This window comes from Siphateles boraxobius, unplaced genomic scaffold, assembly GCF_051911475.1.
Source record: "Siphateles boraxobius isolate OS27281-9 unplaced genomic scaffold, OSU_SipBor_1 139, whole genome shotgun sequence".
Lineage (NCBI taxonomy): Eukaryota > Metazoa > Chordata > Actinopteri > Cypriniformes > Leuciscidae > Siphateles > Siphateles boraxobius.
The window spans coordinates 440,001-464,463 of NW_027508743.1; the positions used below are offsets into that span (position 1 = coordinate 440,001).

At 35.7% G+C, this 24,463-nt stretch overlaps 2 protein-coding genes across 24 annotated transcripts in view; both read right to left on the reverse strand.

The window, feature by feature from the left end:
* The window catches only part of ptk2aa (protein tyrosine kinase 2aa), a 119,089-nt gene extending 104,948 nt beyond the window's left edge, over positions 1 to 14,141 (reverse strand). For 7 of the 21 annotated variants that reach the window (XM_077230096.1, XM_077230090.1, XM_077230093.1 and 4 more), the window contains exon 1: positions 13,917 to 14,127. In XM_077230096.1, the coding sequence (XP_077086211.1) occupies positions 13,917 to 14,013 (97 nt within the window). In that variant the 5' untranslated portion in view covers positions 14,014 to 14,127. Of the gene's footprint in view, positions 1 to 13,916 lie in introns of all 21 variants that reach the window. The other 14 variants (XM_077230100.1, XM_077230086.1, XM_077230081.1 and 11 more) reach the window with 5 other exon arrangements.
* A 3,152-nt stretch (positions 14,142 to 17,293) lies between these two features.
* The window catches only part of dennd3a (DENN/MADD domain containing 3a), a 33,333-nt gene continuing 26,163 nt past the window's right edge, over positions 17,294 to 24,463 (reverse strand). For all 3 annotated transcript variants that reach the window (XM_077230074.1, XM_077230075.1, XM_077230073.1), the window contains 6 exons: positions 24,022 to 24,161; positions 23,000 to 23,160; positions 22,780 to 22,919; positions 21,970 to 22,088; positions 18,592 to 18,729; positions 17,294 to 18,502 (listed from right to left, as the gene is read on the reverse strand). In XM_077230074.1, the coding sequence (XP_077086189.1) occupies positions 18,299 to 18,502; positions 18,592 to 18,729; positions 21,970 to 22,088; positions 22,780 to 22,919; positions 23,000 to 23,160; positions 24,022 to 24,161 (902 nt within the window). In that variant the 3' untranslated portion in view covers positions 17,294 to 18,298. The remainder of the gene's footprint in view (positions 18,503 to 18,591; positions 18,730 to 21,969; positions 22,089 to 22,779; positions 22,920 to 22,999; positions 23,161 to 24,021; positions 24,162 to 24,463) is intronic.

Here is a 24,463-nt window from a genome sequence, read left to right on the forward strand (position 1 = left end):
ATTCTATTTCACTTTTTGTTTTGTGTTGATAGACCAAGTAAAAACGGAGATATGATCATTTAAACTTTATATAAAAAAATACTGACGCGTTCGTAAAAGAACGTCAGATGGGATGCGACAGGCGTTGCATTTATTCTAATAACTTCGTCGGTTTTTGTCATAAAACAAAACGGAGACAAATGTGTGAATCTGCTGACTCTGCTCTTCAGGCTGCACATTTTAGGGAATTGAGGAGGAGCCAACTGAGCAAAGACGCGAAATTGAAACGCAGAGGATTTACGGAGTTGATAAAGAGAGACATACGTTATATATAGAGAGAGAGATTATTGCTAGTTTTTGGAAGAGTTTGAGTAGATTTTGAGAGTAGTTTAGGAGTAGTGTAGATAGTTTAGGTAGTTTAGGAGTAGATTTAGATAAACTGTTTTGAGGAGTGGCAGAGATAAAAAATAAAAATAACACCTGATATTTGTTGTAAATAGTTGTATGTATAATTTGATTTTGTGTTCATTTTAACTTTTGTATGGTATATTTGCACCATTGGGGAACCCCTCTTACTCAAGGAATGAAATCCCTGTAATGTAGCTATCTGTGTAATTGTACATGAAGTGTTTTGTAGAGTTTTTAAGCAAAAAAGAAAAGAAAAAACGCCTATTGCCACACCTGCTTTTTGCTGCATATAGTTTAATTTTATCTAAATTTAATTTTTATTTTGTTGTATTTGCACTATTTGGGAACCCTCATACTCTGGGAATGCAAGGCCTTAAATATAGCTCTCTGAATAATTGTGTGCACAACATTTTTTTAAAAAGTGACTGAGCTAAAAAGAAAGAAAAAAAGCCTATGGCTACACCCGCTTTTTTTTTGTAAATCATATTTTTTTTTGTATATAGCTTGATTATATCTGAATTGTACCTGTATGTGTTGACATTTACAACTTGTGTTTACATTTTAAACCTTTTAAAATGCTTCATTGAGCATGTTTGTGTTTTTTGTAGTAGAAAAGCTATATTTTTTCTATTCGGATTTTGTGTTTTTTGTGTGATTTTGGGTCCAGTATGTTGATACAGTACATCAAAGTGAAAAACTAATTTTCTGATCATATAGGTGATGTTGTGCTGAAAAAAAATATACCAAACATTGGTATGGTAAACATTTGTTTATGTTGCAAAATTTAAAAAAAAATAAAGTACTCGAAAACGGCCAAAATAGCCCAAGACTCCGAAGGGTTAACCCGATTATACTGAATAATAGTGCATCCAATCGTACAACAACTATCTGGCATGTCGTTTACACCTCAAAACACCAACTTTTGTATATTAAAACTAGCAACGTCCTGGCAAGATCCTTGATTAGTTTACTGGGTTTCCTTGCTAGAGAACTTGTGACGTCACGTGCAAAGTATGAATTGGCTGCATGTAAACGTAGTCATAGAGCAATATATTTGTTACAGTATTTATCAATCTTGGTTAATGTTAGTTAATACAAATATACAGCTGTTCATTGTGTGTTCATGTTAGTGCATTAACTAATGTTAACATACATTCTTTGATTTTAATAACGTGTTAGTAAATGTTGAAATGAATATTAAGTAAGATTAATAAATGCTGTAGAAGAGCAGTTCATTATTAGATCATTTTAACTAATGAACCTTATTGTAAAGTGTTACCAACAATATTAATGATCTGACGGCACTGGCAGTGTCGTATGAGAACTGAACTGGACGATGACCTTTTTTTGTTGCAGAACTGCTTTTTAGATGAAATTAACGAATTTAATAATTGATGATCTTTACAATAGAACTGAATCAACACTGAAATGACTTGTAATAAATGCATTATTTTCCTGTTATCTGTAAATCTGCTTTGAAACAATCTGTGTTGTATAAAGCGATATATAAATAAAGTGGACTTGACTCTCCAGCACTTACACAATAAAAACTAAAACATTCACAGGTCACAATTTTGAGTTTTGAACTGATGTAAAATGACATTTTGCAATGTTAAATCTCAAAAGCGTTTCAGACATGTGTGTTTCTTTCTGTCAGAGATGTTGAGGACACAATCCTCTCGAGGACATGGGTGGATTGGGAGTGATGTCATTCTGTGTGTGTGTGTGTGTGTGTGTCGAAGCCCTGAGGACACAGTGATTAACCATGAGGTCATTTCCCTTCTCGTTGAGAGAAGACGCAAACACCAGCTAGAAGGAGCATGGCTAACACTTCAGCTAGCGAACAACTACAACAGGTTAAACAAACAAACGAAACCACACACTCACTGCTGGACACACGCAAACGCTCAGAGAAACTGATCTGATTGGATAAGAGCTTCAAAAGCCAACAGATCCGAAGAGGACAATCCAAACAGGACCGAAATCCTGCTGGGAAAACCAAAACAGTCCAAATATATCATCTCGAGGTCCCAGCATGCATTTCACCTAACTTTCAAACTGCTTTGATGTTGAAAATAGATTTTATATATATATATATAAATAACTAAATTTTTATTTATACAAATAAACTCAGAAAATAATGAATATATAATTATTTTGTATATATATATATATATATATACACACATTTAAGAAATATTTGCATGTATATATTTATACATCATTTATATTATATATAAATATAAATATTTTATATATAAATAACACATTTACTTAAATATATCCATGCAAACGTGTGTAAAAACGTTATATACAAAATAATTATACACAGTACACACACATATATTATGTAAACACAAACTTCTATTTTGTATACCCAGCCCTATATAGTCAAGTCAAGTCATCCTCATTAATATATAGCGCTTTTAACAATGTAGATTGTTTCAAAGCAGCTTTACAGAGATAAACATATAATTTAAGGTGACAGAGATTGGTTTGGTTTTATAGTGGTTCTTGAAAAATGTTTTTTCCAGCTAAAGTTAGTTTTGATTGATTCACTTCCGTCTAAATGATCATTTGTTATTAAATTAGGGGCCGCTAAGACGACACCGTTCTCTCTAAACAGACTTTAAACGTGAACCTGTGATAGACGCTGATATATGAATGAATGAATGAATGAATGAATAGTTTTTTATTATTGTGTCTTGCATACTACTGTATGCCCAGCCCTAATGGGCTTGTAAGACACCAATACCATCAACAAAAGACCAGTTGTCAGACAGTAGGCACAACATTAGTTGTATATATTATATATATATATATATATATATATATATATATATATATATATATATATATATATATATATATTGTATATATATATATTTTTTTTTTTAGGGGTGTAATGGTTCAAATTACCCATGGTTACTTTATTACTCTTTATTTGTACATAATTTGTATATATATTGAAGATTGTCCCAAGATCTTCACTTTATACATGAAAGAGCATAACAGCAAATAAAGAACAGATGAGTGAATCATAACATAAGGGGAATCATAACTGAAGAACAGGAAAACTCCTTATCTCCCAGAACACCTGCTTTAATTTCACAGACCGTCGGACGAGACGCCGGAGCAAAGGGTTCCCGCCGGAGGCTTGGAAAAGAGACTTTCCCAATCAGGACACACACCGAGAGACAGCCTGTCATTCACACCATCATTTGAGCACAGAAAAGGGAGGCAAACAGGGATGGACATATTTTCAAATATTTCAGATGAAAAGGACAATGAATCACTGTGGCTTTTTTTGGATGTAGAAGTTCATTACAAGTTCATGCATTTTACTCTATTAGTATATCAGTAGCTGTTTTCATCTTTATTTTGAATTTAACTTATGCGCAAAATATCGCATAAAACATTCGTGAATAAAGCAACATTTGAGAAGAAAATCGTCAACTCTTGATAAACTGGAGCTAAAGTTGCTGCACTGGGAGAAGCCACTGCATATACTAATTTCGTAAATAAATTACTTGCACAGACGAAACGCAATAAAGTTATCTTATTGAAGTTATTGAACGCCGTTGGGGAAGAGTCAAGAGAGTTCTGGAAGTGAATTATTCCGATTAGACCAAAACTAAAACAGCATTTCAGATGCTGTGCAACGTCACATGCCTTTTTTGATGCGCATCTAGGAATTTATTCATGCGTTTCCATTGTAGTTTATGCACATTTATGCAAATCATTTTGGGAATTTAAAATTAGAATTAATGCACTTTTTTATGCGATATCCCAAAATGTGCATAAGAATAGGTGGATGGAAACATAGCTAGTGTGTTTAGTAGAGCAAGCGGATCAAGTAACTAGATCCAATGAAATTTAAATGTGGCTTTTAGTCTTTATATGCTAGTGTACTCTTAAAAACTGGATCAAATCAACTTTTAGCAGATATACACATGTACGTTTTTTTCTTTTTGAATAGACCAAAAAAATATGATAAATACTGAACGCATTATAATAAATATAATTATTAACAGGTACACACACGTAAGTACAGTCTTTTTTCTTTTTGAAAAGACCAAACAATTATGATAAATATTGAACGCATTATAATAAATATATTTATTAACAGGTACACACACGTAAGTATAGTCTGGATTCTTTTTGAAAAGACCAAACAATTATGATAAATATTGAACGCATTATAATAAATATAATTATTAACAGGTACACACACGTAGACATGTGCCGGTATTCGGTAATGCGATAAATCGCGGTAATGAATATGCACGATATTGTTATCGCGGGGACTTCGAAATACCGTGAAAAATAATAGATCCGAATTTAGATTTTTAGAACGCGCATCAGCTTATTTTCCATCAACCGCTTAAAAAAACAATGCGTATATGCTGCGCAAAACACGTGCGCACTTTGATGTAAACAATCCCCACATCACATGTATAAGCACGGTGTGAATGCAGTGTGCACTCTAGTCTAATGTAAACAATCCTCACATGGAAAAGAAGCACGGCGGAAGGAGGAACGCTGCCGACTATTTATACCCCGCATGGCTGCCAACTCTCACGCATTCAGCAGCTTGAGACTCACGCAATTGACACTTTCACACGGTCTCGCGCCACACATCCATTTTCTCACGCAGAGAAAAATCGCGGAGCAAAGAGGACACTGACACCGACAGACTAGACAGAGCAGGTTACTTTTGATATGAAAAAAATATCAGCTCTCAGGTTTTATAACGAAATTCAGACAATAAATACTGTTTTGGTGCTTGTAAATGACGTGACAGATCGCGCGCCTCAGTTCAAGTAAACAGATCATCTGTTACTTTTTATTAAAGATACAGTACAACCCACCGAAAGGTATACGTACTTTCGATCAATCAGTGTTTTTCAACCACGGAAAGAGGTCAATAACACTGCAGGAGAACAATTATGTCACAGAACGTTACATTTACCTCAGGAAAGCCATTTAATGTTAGTTGACTATAAGAAAATAGCTATAGAGAGAAGTATTTTGCTAAATATGTGCACTATATTACATATTTTAATATATGTTTACTTGTCATTATATAATTGTTATTATAATGAAAATTACGGCATATTACATTTTTATATTTATATTATTATTATATTTATATTGTATGCATTATATTTAATTTCTCTCTGTATGTTTACAGCATTATGTGAGATATATTTTTTCTTGAGAAAAAATTAAATGCAGGCTATCTACTGTAGCCTACCTAATATTTATCCAAATGAGTCAATATTGAATCAAGATTGAAATTAAATCCAAGAATTTAATTGAAATCATGAAAATTGTGTTAAGCAATAATACAAACAGTAGCCTCAGTAACTGTACCATGTAAACATTATAACATGTTGTCACTAAAAAATAAAATTAATGTTTTGACAATCACAATTACAATTGCAAGTATTTTTTAGATACCCCCAATCCGTCTGTTTCTCTTGTGCAATTAAAATATCGTGATAATACCGTATACCGTGATAAAAGCTCAATCAATTAATCGCAGCATGAAAATTTGATACCGGCACATGCCTACACACACGTAAGTATAGTCTGGATTCTTTTTGAAAAGACCAAAAAATTATGTTAAATATTGAACGCATTATAATAAATATAATTATTAACAGGTACACACACGTAAGTATAGTCTGGATTCTTTTTGAAAAGACCAAAAAATTATGTTAAATATTGAACGCATTATAATAAATATATTTATTAACAGGTACACACACGTAAGTATAGTCTTTTTTCTTTTTGAAAAGACCAAACAATTATGTTAAATATTGAACGCATTATAATAAATATATTTATTAACAGGTACACACACGTAAGTATAGTCTTTTTTCTTTTTGAAAAGACCAAACAATTATGTTAAATATTGAACGCATTATAATAAATATATTTATTAACAGGTACACACACGTAAGTATAGTCTTTTTTCTTTTTGAATAGACCAAACAATTATGATAAATATTGAACGCATTATAATAAATATAATTATTAACAGGTACACACACGTAAGTATAGTCTGGATTCTTTTTGAAAAGACCAAAAAATTATGATAAATATTGAACGCATTATAATAAATATAATTATTAACAGGTACAAGTAAATCTGTATCATATTTTTTTTATGTTGACTTTGAAAAAGCCCTAACCCTAACATAATCCAACCATTACTTCTAAAATTCCTGCCAGTGCATCACAAACGTGAATATGATGTTGTGCGCTGAAAGAATGGTGGCTTCTGGGTAAATTCAAGGCAGTCCCCTCAGACATCAGCGTTTATTGAACCTCTGAAAGCCCTTCACTGCTGACAGTGTCAGTTTAAGCCTCTTAAGAGCCGCTGTGAAACTCGAACGCAGAGCTGAAGGAACATCAGGGACGTGTCACCGCAAGACAACACCGCTTTCAGACGCGAGCGCGAGCAAAGAGCATCTGAGGAAACCAGAACCGGCCTCAGTTTCACACAGACCGAGAGTCTCGCTGGAACAACATGACAGCTTGAGAAGTGCACGCTTTTAGAGGAGACTATTCAGATCCTGAAAAGACACTGAAACTCAATAACTTCTCTAAAGTGTTTCTTTATGTGCTTAAAAGGGGAACTTGGCAACTATTTCAACTAAATAAAAGCGTTTAGAAATCATTTGGGTGGTTTAATAACCTGTTCTGGTGGTCTAGAGTTGCCGAGTTCCCCTTTAAAGTAGCGATGCACAATATATATCGGCCACCATATCGGTATCGGACAATATATGTTAATTTTTAATGCTATCATTATCGGCCTGATAAGAAAATTTGTCCGATATATTAAAGCTGATAAATAATGGATTATATCCTTCAGCTTAGACACTTCAGATGCGCACTGTTAGAAATGATGGTTTTAAATTGCTTGAAATATGATTGGAATCACTTCAAAAAAGGAAAATACGGTTCAGTGCAAGTCTGTCATATAGGCTACATAAAATTATAATGAGAGTATTTATATAATTGTGTGTTTGGGACATGGCTTTTAATGGTGAGACTTTTGTTTTTATAATCAGGCTCTCAAAAATTATATAAAAATTTGGATTTAGATTTAGCCAATATTTCGGTTATCTGCTTTCAAATATAAAGAATTATCGTATCGGCCAAAAATTTTATATCGGTGCCTTTACTTCTTAAAAGCATAGTTTACCCAAAAATGAAAATTGTGCTATCATTTATGCACATGAAAATGAATGAATGGGAAAAAAGAGATATTGTCACTTTTGATCAATTTAGTGCGTCCGACTACTTGCTGAACAAAAGTATTAATTTCTTTTAAAAAAAATAATCTTACTGACCCCAGCCCAAACTTAATTAGATTACACAAAATTAATTATATAAATGCAAAACAAATGCATTTATTTTTCAGATCATAACTAAACACCACTATGAATTAAGATCAAGATCACGTGACAGCAATGTAGCACACTACTGAACTGAATAGTTTCACATACTTCCTTTTAAAAAATATATTATATTCTATGCAGTATGCAATAATCAGCATGTGTTGTGTTCCAATGTAACATGTGCTGTATGAGGCTTCCTGTATGCACAACATCACTTCCTGTGCCAGCATCACACTGAAGACAAGTGCTAAAGGAGGCAGATTCCCACGGGACTGAAAAATTGAACAGTAGCCATTGTGTTCATGCAGATTTTGAAACATAAACATACTTCCCACACGGAAAAAGCCCACCTTCCACCGGCAGGGATCTGGCGTGGAGAGTGGAAAGAGCTGGACTCAACCGAACAGAACTAATCTCATACAGAGACTGATTGTTTGCATGTCACTTCCTGTCCCGTCCCTCTCTTAGGGCCCTATGATTTCCACGATACAGATAATGCGGATGGAAACACGGAATTCAGTCATAAAAATGGAATTCACAGTTTAACACGGAATGTCACGGAATTTGGCAAATTTTGGATCAATAAATCAAAAGTGGGAATGTACACTTTATCAAATCACAATGTAGACTGTGAATTTTAAAGCTCATAATGAAATATGAAAAAAGAAACAATTTCATAGGGCCATATTATTGTAAAAAAAAAAAAAAAAACATGCTTGACTTGATAAAGTTTTATGAATGCAGTTTATTAGACATGCGTTTCGATTATTAAAAAGTCATTAAAGCATTCAAACAGAATCCAGAAATATTCAAACAGAAAACAGAATGTGTGAAAAATAAAACGGATTTCATAGAGCCCTAAAAATGCCGTTTTTGTAAGTTAACCTTTAAATCGATTGTTGTTAAATTGTACATGATCTAAATTAATTACACATGCAATTTTAATGTAACCAGTTGAATGGATTCCAGAAGAATTAAACGGGAAAAACGGAACTAGGGAAAAACCTTCAATGGCGTCTCTGAGTCTGCAGTAATGATGGGTGTCTCAGGTAAAGCCACAGGCGTGTGAGATAAAGCCTGAGGCGATCAGGAACTGGAACCACTTCCCGCGTGTGGTCTTTATGTCCGACCAGGCCAACTTAAAACTGCTCTCCAACGGGAAACTTCAGTCCCTGCAGAGCGTGCAGAGCCCGCAGAAGTGCAGGTGCTTTATTCAGACCGGATTAACATCCAGCGGGGACCCACACAGAAACGTTATTCTGTTGAACACCAAACACTCGAGAAAACACGGTCCAAATGAGTTTTATAAAAGCAGTGTTTGTGTGTGGCGTTACCTCCAGACGGCTGGTGAATGAGTCTTTGAGACGCTGGAAACTGTAAGTACAGTGGTGCCATCGCTCGCTCTCAATGAAGCCTCTGTTCAGCAACAAACACTGGCACAAACACGGCAGATACACATGCACAGGTTCAGATCCGACGGTTTAGTCGTCGCCTGATATGGGATTTTGATAACTCATAACGATATCTAGAGATCAGTGTTGCTGATGGCTGATATAATGGTAAAATATAAGATGCTGGTTGGTAATTTATCGCTTTCACTATGTCAGTATAATTGACGGTCAGATAAACTTTCTATTAACTCATTAAAGACTAAAAAATCTTTCTAAAACTGATGATAATGCAAAAACATGCTGAGTTAACTTAAAACACATATAAAAGTTATAATGACAATACAAATATCTGGAGAAAAGGAGTGAATGACATTATAAAAATACAATAAAAAAGGCAACTGCTTAAGAGTCTATGACTGGATCATTATTCAGTGATTATTATGTTTCTATCATGTTTTATGTTTGGTAACAGTTCTTCTAACACTAACTGATGAAGTGTGTAGCTTTTCATTTCTTAAACATGTAGGAAACACATCATGGCCATATTCCAGAATGACAATGAAGATTCATCAGGCTCAGATTGTGAAAGAACGGTTGTGAGGAACATGAAGAATCATTTTCAAACACGAGTCCAGATCTTAAATTCACTGAGAGTGTTTGAGATGTTCTGGAGGAGACTTTACAGAGAGCTGGACTCTTGCTTTAGCAATACAAGATCTTCACCAAAAATATAATAAGAAATAACATCACAACATTTATTTCCATCAAGAGGTGTATCAATTTTTGGTCAAGATCCTTAAATTCAAACAGCATTTTTTCTTTTTCTTTTTTCCCCCCGGCTGGGCAGTGTATATATAATGCAGTATTCTTCATAAGTTTTTAATCAGTAATTTTTCAGATCATTTCTTTAATTTTTCAGATCATTTCTTTAATATGAGTGTATTTTTTTCTCCTACACCAGCAGATTTTTTTTTAAACTAGTACTATAAACAAGTTAAAAACTTCCAGTGCAGTAAGACAAAGTACACTTATATTTAATTATATTTATATTAAATATTATATAAAAACTCTTAATATCTTGCTTTGGCAATACAAGATAGTCACCAAAAAACTATGCAACTCAGATGGAAATAAATGTCGAGATGTTTTTTCCATCAAGAGGTGCATTAATTTTTTCTTAAGATCTTGATCAACTGTTGTTGTAGCTCAAACAGTAGAGCGTTGTTGCTTGCAACGCCATGGTCATGGGTTCGATTCCCAGGGAAAGCAAGATCTGATAAGAATGTAAATGTGTAAAAGTCGCTTGCCAAATGGCAAAATGCTAGAAACATAATAATCACTGCAATGATGATCCAGTCATAGACTCTTAAGCATTTGCCCATTTAAAGGGCATCTTGCAGGTTAAACACCACTGTCGATTAATGGGTACATACATAAAGCAATCAAAATATGTATATAAAGTTAGAAATGTCTCCAAAATGGTGTTAAAGTCCAGTTTTTGTAGTTTTTGGTAAGTGACGGTTATTTTTTACGACACTCGGCGATGGCGTCACATGAGGTAGACGTGGTGGATAGCCTCAGCCTTTCTCAGCTACTAGAACTAGTTCTACCACTGACTGTGGCGTCTAACTGGGATGAGGAAGAGGTGGCGAGACCCAGAGATAACATTTATGATGGCCCACAGCCATATAATTAATAAATAAATGCATGGTCAGAGGAGAATGACTGGAGAGTTGGTGGAGTGTCCTGGTGAGTTCCTACCATTTAGAAACGCAGCAATGACCGCTGGAGCTAGTTGTCTATGAACAGCAGTGCATACAATAACAATCTTTTTTTTTTTTACTGTCAGTGAATAGCATCGAGTGAAAGTCAACGTTTTCTTTATATATAGTGACAGTGATTATGTCGTTGTGCTAGCTCTGGGCTAGCTTGACAGTCCCACCTGTGAACCCCTAGTGTTTATTTCTAAGCTTTTACCTCTTTCTCCGGTGAAAACGTTGTTTGCAAACGTAGCCGACGCCGAGTAGGCTGGTCATGTCTTCAGTGTGATTATTGTTGATTGTGCCAACTGGTTTTCCTCGTGATTGATTGTCATTGACACCGTCAGGCTTACTGGGAGAGGGAGTGAGTAGTAAGCGTCTGTGTCGCTGTGTTTGGCAGGTGTCTGTGTGGGCGGTGTCGTCCCATGGAAACTGTGGTGAGAGCTTGTGTTGTAGGGAGGTGAGCGTGTTTTTGTCGCTGGTCGAGGACCTCGCCCCCGCGGCCAGCAGATGTAACGTGCCTAACGCAGCATCCTGGATTTGAGGCATGCTGCCTGAATCCGTTAGTGTTACATAGCATACTCACACTTCAGGCAGGAATTTACCATGACGATGATAAATTAAAATACAAAAACTACCGAAAACACTGACTCACGACCGCTCTTACTGAATACCAACCTACTCAGCACTGAGCTGACGCAGAGCACACACACAACTCCCTCGTGTGACGTAAAATGACGCGATGCTGAAAAAAAAACGTTTTTTACGAGCGCTCAAAGAAACGCTCACTTTATCTACTAAATTGGTGCCCTTATGTTGTTTTAAAACATTTTAAATCCTGCATTGACTTTTCATATGGTATTTTCATACAAGGTTATGTATTAATTTAGATCTTTTTTGCACAAACATCGCTGTAATGCAACACGTTCCTTTTAGTCAAAATGAACTTTAAAAAAAAAACCCACAAGGGGAGCTGCTGGTCAAGCGTGCACCGCTATTGATGCCGATAGTCTCTAAATGGCCAAATATCGTCCTGGCTGAGATCCATCCATCACTAGTTCAGACAACGTTGCCCTTAACGCACAGACGTCTGTTCCTGCACAGAGGAAAAAGGCGTTTTCCTCCTAAACCCTGAGGGACGTTACAAGGTAGCTACATCCTGCTAAACCAATCTCAGTTAAACGCCATGCCATCACACACACACACACACACACACACACACACACACACACACACACACACACACAAAGTTGAGCTTCCTGTCATAGCCATTGAAGTCACAGGCTCTCTTCCTGTGCAGCTAAAACAACAGGATTACACGCTGTCAGAAAGATGCATTCAGCCTTTATGAAGAGAAATCTGATGGCTTTACATTACAGAATGTGTGTGCATATATATATATATATATCATAATCACACAGTTCAAGTCAAGCTATCAGGTTCTCTGCAACCCGTCTATTTGTCATTGCATGCATCTGATCAATGCAAGATTATATTCCTCTAACAGAACGAGGTGCAATGCAATCCCACCAGAGGAAACTAGAGCTGAATTCACACAGCTAAACCTCTCATGACGACAATGCAGCGGTCCCAAACGAAAGATAATGACGAGTGGTGTCAGTCGTAATTCACTGGAACGCTGTGATCTCAGAGTCTGGCATTACTTGACTGGAGGCAGAAGCACCGGCGCTAAAAATACCCCGGCCCGTTTCCACCGCCTCAGGACACAGAAAATACAGTATCGCTCCTGCACGGCGCTGCCACAACACATCAGCACATAACTGAGATTCCCCTGCAGAAACAATGAAGAGCGGTTTGTTCTGTCATCAAATTCAAGAACGAGGATCTAGACTGATTGGTCAAATTGGTCTAATCACTGCAGTCCACGGTACAGTTATATCAGATAGCAATATATTATGATGGTATCAGATTTCATTTTACATATATATATATATATATATGATACATCCACATATATTACATCTCATGATTCTTATTTCTCACAATCTTGTATCAATACACTGTTTTTTGTTCATTTAAATGTGTGAAAATTCAATATTCAATTTTAAATTGGGCATATCAGTCTTACAACCAATTTGTGACCTAACAAATTGTGAGATATGTATCAAGATGTACTACATAATAATATATTGTCAGGTTCCCCGTCCAAAAAGTATGGAAATACCAGGTCGATTTACCGAAGTGATGGAAATAAAATTTCATGAAGATGGGAGTTTGAGTAGTGTGCAGGATTTATATATTTCTTTCGAATATAAACATACATAAAAAATATTTTTCTTGCATTATTGAATCAAAAATCTGGGTGCAAAAAAACAACAACATACTATTACTGTGGTACATGCCCATAAATCATAGTGCATATTTTGTAAATTTAATCAAAACATGCTAAATAATGTTTCACTCTACTATATTACTCACACCGAGAATATCAAGAATATTATTTAACTTATATGCTTATCGTTTGCATACCACTGTATTCTTTAACACACTTTTTATACTATACTAAATGTGCATTTCTATACACTTTATTTTCTATAACTTTGTTGACTAAAATAACCGCTCTTGGAGAATATCTCTCATCAAATCCTGCTGTTGTACATTTGAAAAATAAAACCATTGTGTAGCCTACAACCCAAAACAATGAGTTTGTGTTGAAGTATTATAGCATAAACTTTTAAAACTGACGTTGACATAAACACCCAAAGTCAATATATTAATGCTTGGTTTGTTTGATCCAATGAATACGAGGCGTGAACGCGCGTCACAATCAACGCGCAATCCCGCACAAATATCGGATCCAAATCCATTAGATTTGGAGCTGTATTCCCCATGAACGCATGGCAGGGTTGATCCAGTACAGGAATCCTCATATTTACTGTTGACTGTTTCCACTGACAGTTTTTCCTTCCTAACAAATTTCTCGAAGCGTTAATGAGCGCTACTCACTCGTTTGTTGTGTGATCCGTCGCTCGCGCGCTGTGATCGTCTGAGGTGATATTCCAGAACCCGCTTTTCCTGTCTTCTCCAGTCGATCCTCTCTCATTCCAGCTTTTCATTCCCTCTCATTCCAACATGGCTGACGGGCAGAACACAGCCCACTCCAGCTCTATCCAGCAACACACACACTCCTCCCAGTCCCGAGTGAATGAACACCGTTACAGTCGAGCGCGCGCGCGCGCATCACTTCGGCAACTGGGCCTGGTGCCGTGAGAGTCCGATTCGCGAAACGAGTCGATTCGTTCGAACGCTTAAATGAACCCTGACGCGGATTCTGTTGATTTCAAAGGTGTTTGTATGGAAGTCGTCTTTTTGGACAACAAACATATTGAATTTGTGTGTAATAATATGTTGATTGTAGCCAAGTTTTACAAACACAAAAAGTTTCTCCATGTTTTGCGGCATTTAAAAATGATTTTAAAATTTTATTTCAATCCTTAAAACAAGTAAAAAGGAGTGCCTTGAAACTCTCTAAATTACTGGCTCCCCCTGAAATGTAATTTAGCTTGTTATAATTTGCTTTTCATATTTTTTCCACATAGAAAAATCATGCATTTGTAAATCATAGCCTTGACATTAAAAAGTCGAAATTATGACTTTCAAAATCATTGTTATGATATAAAACTTCGACTTCATAATCTCATAATTATGATTTAGGCTACATCATTATTTTGACATTTTATCTGATAACTATGACTTAGTAGCTCTGTCATAATTTCGACTTTCTATGTCATAATTACGATTTTAAAGAACTATTTTTTCTAATTTGGCGGAAATGGGTTTACATAGGATATTTTCACTTTATTTAGGCTACGATCGTATTCTGATCGGATTCTAGAATTTTTTTTTTTTTATGCCAGCAAAAAGAAATCGCCTATTTGCACCAACATCAATGTTAATCCATTATAGCCTTCTAATGTTAATTATGTTTATATTTTCCCACCTTCATCAGTTACGAGACACACTTTTTCCGAAACAGTTCGATTGAATAAATATACATTAAATGTTAATTAGGCTAATTTAATGATTAGCATATTAGCATTAAATATTCACACTATTGTAAACAATGTTGTTCCAACTTTCACTTACATGTGAGCGATTGACAAACGTTTTCCGAAACAGTTTGATCGAATCACTTCAAGGAATCGGTTCAAAAGAATGATTCGCTCACTGGGCAAACATGATTGTATATATAATGGAATAACTTTGAATCAGTTTAACAGTGGACATTTGTGTTTGTGGTCTCTATAGTAGCCTATCGCAGTGACCATCTGAGAGAGTACATTGCTCACAAAGTTACTGTTTACTGTGATTGAACAGAGAAGCTGTTCTATTCATTTTGAGAATATTATGAACTACAGAAAATTCAAATCACTTTGGAAATTCAGTTATACCAAATAAACACATTTTTAATTAATAATACATGGACATGGCACATAATAGCTGTTGAGTTGCTTTGGGTTTTAATAAAAACTTTATTCAGCGATTTAATTTCTAAACCCATAGGTGTCTCATTCCTGTGTGGTTACTGTACTGATATCAGCAGGTTTTCATGATCATGTGAAGTGTTCCTCCTTTATACTGATCTGGAAACCGCTCTTCATGCTTAAACCATAAACCTAATCATCATCATCATCATAAGTGAAACCACAGATTGATCTCAGATCAGCAAAACTTCTGCATTTCATAATCGTGTACATAAAATGGACCCACCTAAATGAGTCACGTCTAGGAGCAAGTTTTCTGAAAGTCCCCAGCCTGGATGAAACGATCAGCTGAAAGAGTTTCTTCGAGTGAATGTGATTTCTCTCTTTTACGGCTCATATCACCAGCACCTGTTCCAGAAATCTGACTCCTTTCCTCCTCCGGTGGGAACTTTACTCCTCAATTCTGTTCAACCTGGAAAATAAGCTCTAACAACAAGACCCATTCTTCACTCATAAAGCGTTAATCAAACACCAGGTTGTAAATCATAAAAAAAAGTGTCTTATGGGCTTCTGAGGGTTTCAGGAGGTTTAGAATTGATTACAAACTATAATAGAAATTCCATTATGGAATTACTGAATTATTATCAGTAATATAATTAAATCACTTATATATTAATATTATCAGTATTATTAATATACAAGTTGTTTCCTCCGCACATTTAGAACTTCCTTCTGGTTGATTTACAAATTAAATCATTACAAATAATAAATGAACAGTTTGTTCCCAAATCAGACATTACAAAACGGTACTATGGGATTTTAATTCTCAATTTTGGCAATATTTGTCACTACGAGCTGTCATCTACAAAACAAATCTGTTTTATGGAACAAATACAGCATATGTGTTTAAGGATGAGTAAATGATGACAGTATTCAAATTTTTGTGTGATTCATGTCTTTAAATAATTATGCATCTCTTATTTTAACAAACAAATGCCCACAAATACTGCGTATGATCAGATCATTAGGTCAGTGTGTTTAGTCTGGACTCTGCTCCTGTTTATTCGTCAGATGAATGAACACAGCTGCCCATAATTCACTTTGATAAGAGGATTGAGAGGCTACAGACGGGATTAGATGACATGACTCTGGAGATTATGATTAGAAACCGTAATCTCCGCTCTACAGATGGACTTCACAGCCTTCGAAGCAAACTGTGTCGTTGTTCTCCTGGGACGACAACACTAAAGCATGATGAAAAGAGTCCAGATGCCAAACTCAATCAACAATTTCCTTGTTTTCACATATATCTGTGCAACTAAAACACCTCGCCATAATATAAAATGCACTGCACACTAAAAGTTACTTTAAGTTTATAGCATGATATATAAAGGCTATAGTATGTATACTCTGCACAGTATGCTACTTTATGGATGTCCAGCTTCATTTGCCAAAGAAATTAAGATTCTTAGAATTTGTTTTTTCACTCATTATTTGATCACACTGTCAAAAGTGCACACAACAAAATTAAAAATGCTAAATAATAATTTTTCATTTCTGATAAATATATTAACAGCAATGCTACACTTTTTTAAGTAAACATGCATTGTGATTAGGTCATGTGACACGCATACTATTGTTTAAAAGTTTGGCATTGCATGCCGTTTCACATATATTGTTTTAAATGAGCAGTTTTTTAATAGTAGGCAATAGTAATTCATGTACTAGTATTTGATTCTCAACATAGCCAGAGTCCATCTGAGAGAATGAACATTACAAGAAGCTGTAAAGATGATAAAGAGATTGAATCTGCTGCCCTCTAGTGCTTTACAGGGACGTTTCTGACTCGGAAGGGATCCAAGAAAAAGCTCAAGTTAAATGAAGTTTATAAGGAGTATGTACAATAAATACAGAAGTCTTTATTAATTCAATCTAAAATGATGAACTAAACTCCAGTCATACAGATAAAAAAAACATTTATGAACAAATGCAGAAGTAAACTGCTTCGATATAAAACCATTATGGCCATTAAAAAAAGGATTTTGTATAGTTAAATACAGATACAATATATTACAAAAGTTCTTCATATAAAATACAATATATGCATAAAACAGTAACTCCATCATTATGTTCTATGGCATTAAAAATTAAGACTGTTCAATGAGGCTCATTATTCTTTTGCTCAAAATGTTTAAACTTGTGCATCCTAAACTATTATTATAGGTAAATAAGATTACTAGTGTTGGTAAAGTGCATTTCCACATGTCTAAAATGCCACCAGTTGTTCATTATTTAAAAAAAATGATAAAATGATTCCTTTACAAATTCACATGCATTTCACCGAGTGCTGATGTTTCAGTGATGACAACTGAAGAACATGGTCTATAATGCAGTAAAAACATCTTAAAACAAGCCTCTCTTTTACTGCCCGTGTGTTTGCACGCTAATAAACATTTACACTGGCACATTTGCTGTTTTTGAACTTCCAGTCCAGAGGAAATCCTCCATCATAATCACATTCAGACATGAATGAGGTACATAAATATTGATATAACACTGAGGAATTCATTATAAAAGTACTGTCTTTCCCTTCAATATTAACACTTAATATTCATACAACAAGCAAATAAACACTCAAAATGGCTATTATTCGCATGTTTTAGCCGCAAAAGTCCAGGCACATTTCTCATCACTGCGGTTCATCTATACATTTATTCATGCAACTATTCCAAAATGCATTTTTTCCTCTTATTCTAGTCCACTTAAGTGTGCATATCTTGACACGTGTGCATATCTTGATACGTGTGCATGCATATCTTGATACGTGTGCATATCTTGATACGTGTGCATGCATATCTTGATACGTGTGCATATCTTGATACAGTATGTGTTCATATCTGGTTTCTACTCAACATTCCAGATGCCGATTTTCCCGTCGTCCTGCGCGGCTCCGCTGAGCACGTACCGATCTTCAGCCGAGCACAGTGTCTGAACGCTGTCGGCGTGTGCCACCAGCTCCTTCTCCACCGTGTACCGGTCCGTGTTCACCACGTAGATCTTCCCGCGGGCTTTTCCTGCGGCGCTGCGGCCGTGACAACCCACCCAGATCTGACACCGGGACATGGTAATGCCATTTTTAATCTTTTACTTGATAAACTCATCAGTTTTGGCAGAGGGATAAACGTGTGGCGTCTCACCTGACTCTTGACTTTGATCATGCAGACGACACCGGCGCAGTCTTTGAGCTGGATCCTGATGAAGGGTTTGTTCAGGTCTCTGCAGTGCCACACACACAGCTCACCTGCGTCTGCAAACCCGGCCCACAGCTGCTCCGACTGCAATCACATTCAGCTCATTAATACCAAACACTCCACAGGGACTTTGTAAATACTCACATTTTGGTCGATTATGTTAGTACATAGCATGTACATGGGAAACAGGACTGTAAAATAAAGTGGATAGCATAAGTGAACACACCCATTCTAAAGTTGAATAAAAAGAGGAATAAAAAAATCATCTTTTGGAAATTGATCTTAATGCCTTAATTTAAAAAATTAGGAAAACACCCAACCTTTAAGGACACCAATTTTCTTTGTGAATGAATAATGTATCGTAAATAAATAAATGTTCTTCCTTAAAATACAGGGTGCATAAGTCAGGACACCCCTATGTTAAATTCCCATAGAGTCAGGCAGATTTTTATTTTTAAAGGCTAGTTATTTCATGGATCCAGGATAATATGCATCCTGATAAACTTCCCTTGGCCTTTGGAAATAAAATATCCGCACATCATCACATTCCCTTCACAATACCTACAGATTGGCATGGTGTTATTCAGTTATTTCAATTCCAAAGGCCAAGGGAAGTTTATCAGGATGCAAATTATCCCGGATCCATGAAATAACTGGCCTTTAAAAATAAAAATCTGCCTGACTCTATGATAATTTAACATGACTTATGCACCCTGTATTTTAAGGAAGAACATTTATTTATTTACGATACATTATTCATTCACAAAGAAAATTGGTGTCCTTAAAAGTTGGATTTTTCCTCATTTTTTAAATTAAGGCATTAAGATTAATTTCCAAAAGATGATTTTGTATTCCTCTTTTTAGTCAACTTTAGCATGGGTGTGTTCACTTATGCTATCCACTGTATTATAGAAATTGTAATATCTGGATAGTAACTAGGTACTAACCCTGAACCTACCCCTAAACCTAACCTTAACCCATGTAGCACCTTATATTACCAGCAATTTCTTAGGTAAGTATACTGTAAGTGCACAATAACGTGCAACCAAAATATTCATATAGAGCACCGCAGTAATGATATATTTTTGAAGTTAACATCACTCTGGAGGAGTTTTCCATTGGCTTTTGGATTATTGCAAAAAATAAGCTCTGTGATTAACCAAGTTTTAATATTGTTCATCATGATAATCTTCACATAACAATTTTGAACCTTAAATACAATTACCAGAAGTACGCTAAACTTAGGCTATAAACAAACTACACCACAGTCACATGACTTCCTACATGCAACATCTATTTCAGTCTTTATTTAAAAACATTTTCCCTGAAAGCCTGGTTCAGAATAGTTTGCATAGGCGGAGGGCGTCCTAAGGTTAAGGAGATGCGCTTCCCCTTAAAAACACACACGTTTCCCTGTAATAGTTTCAATAAACATATCATCATCATCGCGGTCACACAAACTTCTGTTATAATAAATGAAGCTGACTGCACAATGAATCTCTTATTTGGATAATGTCTACATTTCATCTTACATTATAGGATTTGTGAGCGTGCAAACTCAGAATTCACTCGCCGCTCAAAACGCTTGAGTTTTTGTTCAGTGTTAACAAACACCTCTCTCTGATTGGCCATAGGGTTCAAGAAATCAACAGATGTGCTTGTGGTTCGCTACACTACTGTAAAACACGCTGTCGATAGAAACTTTAGAGTGCAAACACAGATACGCACTGGATCGTTTGCCAAATCTGTTTTGCTAATATGCTATTATTACGGAGAAAACTGATCGGAGTCTGGAGTCATTGGTCAGGTCAGGCTAAGACTTGCTCAGTCTTACACACGCCTATGATAGTTTGCAAGAGCGCGATTATAAACACAAGCGACCAGTGAGTAATGAGTTTATCTGTTCGGATGATGACGTTTAATGTCCCTGATAACCTCTCTACTCACATCACGACATTTGTAAGCAAACGCCTTTTTTAAGAAACATAAAACCTTGAAAAAAATCACGAGTGGGGTATTACTGATGCCTTTTATGTCGTAAAATAAAACATGGAAATATCTTGAGCTTGTGTTCACCGTAGACCTTATTTCAGGCATTTAATACATAAAAAAAAAACATTGACGATGAAACCGAAAAAGCTAAAATAATACATTTCCAGGTTTTGTCCTAAAAAAATACATCATCCCTGCAGAGCTCTATTAAGATTCATAACACTTATTTCATAAGGATGCCATAAATGTCCACTGTCTGGTGTAAAATCACAGATTTTCATTTGCTTAGATACTAGGGCTGCAGGATATATCGTTTTAGCATTGATATTGTGATGTGCGATGTCAAGTATAGGGATCGTACTGTAGTTGATCCGTATGTATTCTCGGATTAACTGCAAAGTTTAGCCATCATAGAGTGAAAGTTTATCATTTGCACGTGTTTTAGGTCCTGTCGCTTTCAACATTTAAGTGATTTTAAACCATTCGAGTACAAGAAGATTGGCGTGAAAAAGAACTCAATTCAGAACTCATGCGCTGTTTTCTCTTCCATATACTTATTATATACATATAGAATACATATTCTCCTCCAAATACATACTACTATTTGTGCTTGAACGGACACACACACGCAAAATTATGTCAAAATGCCGTCTCGGAGAGTCTCCTTGTAAACACAGTTGCTAATGGCTTACATGAACATAAACAAATGAGAAATAAAATGGATGCGTATCATTATATTGGTCTTAAAGTGACAGCAGCCTAATATTCCTGCATTAATGTTCATCAAACAGCAAAATCAAAGAGAAAATCACTTTTGTACCTGTAATAAAAATGTATTATATTTGATTTACACAGTGAAGCCTATGCAGTGTTATTTTACATTCGATTTGATTGACCTGAATATTGTTAGTCTTACCTGAAATACACAAAGCACTGTTTATTTTTTATTTGTATCTTTGTTCTAGTGTATTTATATATGCTTGTATTTGTTTCTTATATTCTATGCAGCTTCACTCCCCTACAAAATCACACCAATCATACTTTCTAAATAGATATATTCAAGTCATCTTGTGATTTTTTTGTTGTTGTCATATTGCAGAAAAACTAGCAACCACTCATAACACAGAATCTCTTTTCTTGAGAATCATCAAAGCTCGTCCCATCACAGCTCATCATAGAGGCCGAGAGCCATTAAAACAGCTCGTAAATGACCTCACACGTGTGATCCATTAACCTAATGAGTCCTGAAGCCCAGCCGGATGGATACAGAGAACCGGACGAGCTGTGAAACAGAGTCTAGCCGTGGGGAAATGTCAAACCGGTGGTTTCTACCTCATTAAAGAGCAGGAAACTGCTGAAACCCCTCGGTGAACTCAGCAGGTGATCTGGAAGAGACATCTTACGATGAACCGTGCCGTTCCTGCGCACTTCCATCACACAATCACGGCCACCTTTAACACAAATAAAGTTTCTAATGCAACTGAAAACAAAGTGTATTTAACAATCGATTAAATCACAATCAACACTCAAATGAGTTGCATATAAACATTCAAACTGCACATAAGGCAGTTTTTACATCAGCGTTTTAAAGATATAATTGTTTCTACTCCGACATTTAAACAGTGGCTGTAATAAACACTTGTTTTCATGACAGATTTATGCAAAATAATGGAGAAAACAGAATAAGTAAAAAAAATATGATATGTAACAGTACATACTGTATATTTATCAAAATTCTCCTCTCTAGAGCTAATATTCTAGTTGACTATTAAGTTATGTGACGTTACATGACAATTCCGGTCTTGACCGAAATCTAAAATAAATTTTGACTAAATATTCAATAGCACTTTGTTTTACAATATGTGCACTTTCAATGTTCTGACAGTGTTCTTACCACAAAAGTAATGAGTAGTTTAAGGTAACTACATGGGTTAAGTTAAGGTTTAGGGGTAGGTTCAGGCTTAGTACCTAGTTAGTGTCATTACTAGAATAAGCACATAGTATGCTTATGAGAAACAGGACTGTACAAAAAAGTGCTACCGAATATTCTCAGTTGCTGAAATTTCGGCGCAAATGAGCTTATAATATAATATACATAAAATTATAATATATGTGATATAATGCTAGGTGAGGCAGACTCACAGCACCACAGCATGCTGTCGTGGATCTGGATGGACTGCAGTCTGTCACAGGAGACTCTGAACTGTCGTCGGACCTGCAGAGAGGACACGTCCCACACGATCACACTGCCATCTTCACCGCACGAGTACGCCACCGTCTGACTGTAACGGCCATCGGGTAAAAACAGCTATTCATTCAGCACTGATATGGGTTAATGACTGTTCTGCTTTGTCTTTGTTACTTGAATTTGTCGGTTCTGTCCTCCAGGGTGAGTCCGGTGACCTCGCCGCGATGCTCCGTCAGTTGTTTATTGCACGACACGCTCCGCGGGTTTATGATGTAAATGAACGAATCCTTTGAGCCGATCCACAGCTGCTGCTGGTTCACTGCAAGCATGCAATTCTAGCAGGAGTGGGAAAACGTGCGTTAATACAGTAGCCAGTAGGGGGCGGCACTACTATGACTGCTATGAAGAGAAGGATCACAATAATGTGATGGAATAAAATTCCCAAAAATATGTCATAGATGTGGCCTGAATATACAACAGAAAGCCTTTGTCACATTATACACTACCGTTCAACAGTTTGGATTCAGTAAAATTTTAATTTTTTTTAAATAAATAAATTAAATGTATAGTTTTATTCAGCAAAGATGCATTAAATTGATCAAAAGTAACAGTAAAGGCATTTATAATGTTACAAAAGATTTATTTTGCAGACAAATGCTGTTCTTTTAAACTTTCTATTCATCAAAGAATAAATCATGGTTTCCAGAAAAGTATTTCAACATTGATAATAATAATAATAATAATTATAATAAGAGAGCCATTAATAATAATGCAGCAGCAAATCAGCATGTTAGACTGATTTCTGAAGGATCATGTGACACTGAAGACTGGAGTAATGATGCTGAAAATTCAGCTTTGATCACAGGAATAAATTACACTTTGACTTTACTATATATTCACATAGAAATTTTAAACTGTAATAATATTTCACAATTTTACAGTTATAATTAAATTTTTAAAGAAACAAATGCAGCCTTATATATAGTGTATATATATATATATATAACACATACATATATACATAATAATAAAACGTCCTGAAATGTGGCTGACATACTTGAATATTTTTGTCTGTTATGCAATATTTCTGATTCCCTCCTCAAACTCACAACCAACCTCTAGAGACTGATATGGAGATGATAAGAGGAAATGGCAAGGCATTTCATACGTCAGGGTCAAAGCTCATATAATCTCACCAGACGGGACGTTCCCACTTGAACCGAGTTCTGCTGCATGGACCAGCTGGTGGCGTCGAACACCAGCACCTTCCCATCGCTCAGCGCACACCACAGCTTTGGGTTCGCACCGCCGTCCAGCTCCGACACACCCAGCTGACCTACAGACACACAACACACTTCAGTCACTACACAACCACAATCTGCCTTTCATAGTGACTCCGTTTACAACTGAAATCCTCCCCGTTGTGTCACAGAGCCCTTACAACAGAACTCACAGGGCATTATGGGTGTTTCTACAGACACAGAGTGTGAAACACACACTTTGTGCTGAATGCATTTGCTGCTTGTCCTGATCAAATCAATAATATAGAATAAAAATAGAACAAATAAAATAAAGAATAGATGGCTCTAAAAGAATATTTTGCATTAAGAAAATAAAGGATATTTTAAGGATCAATAC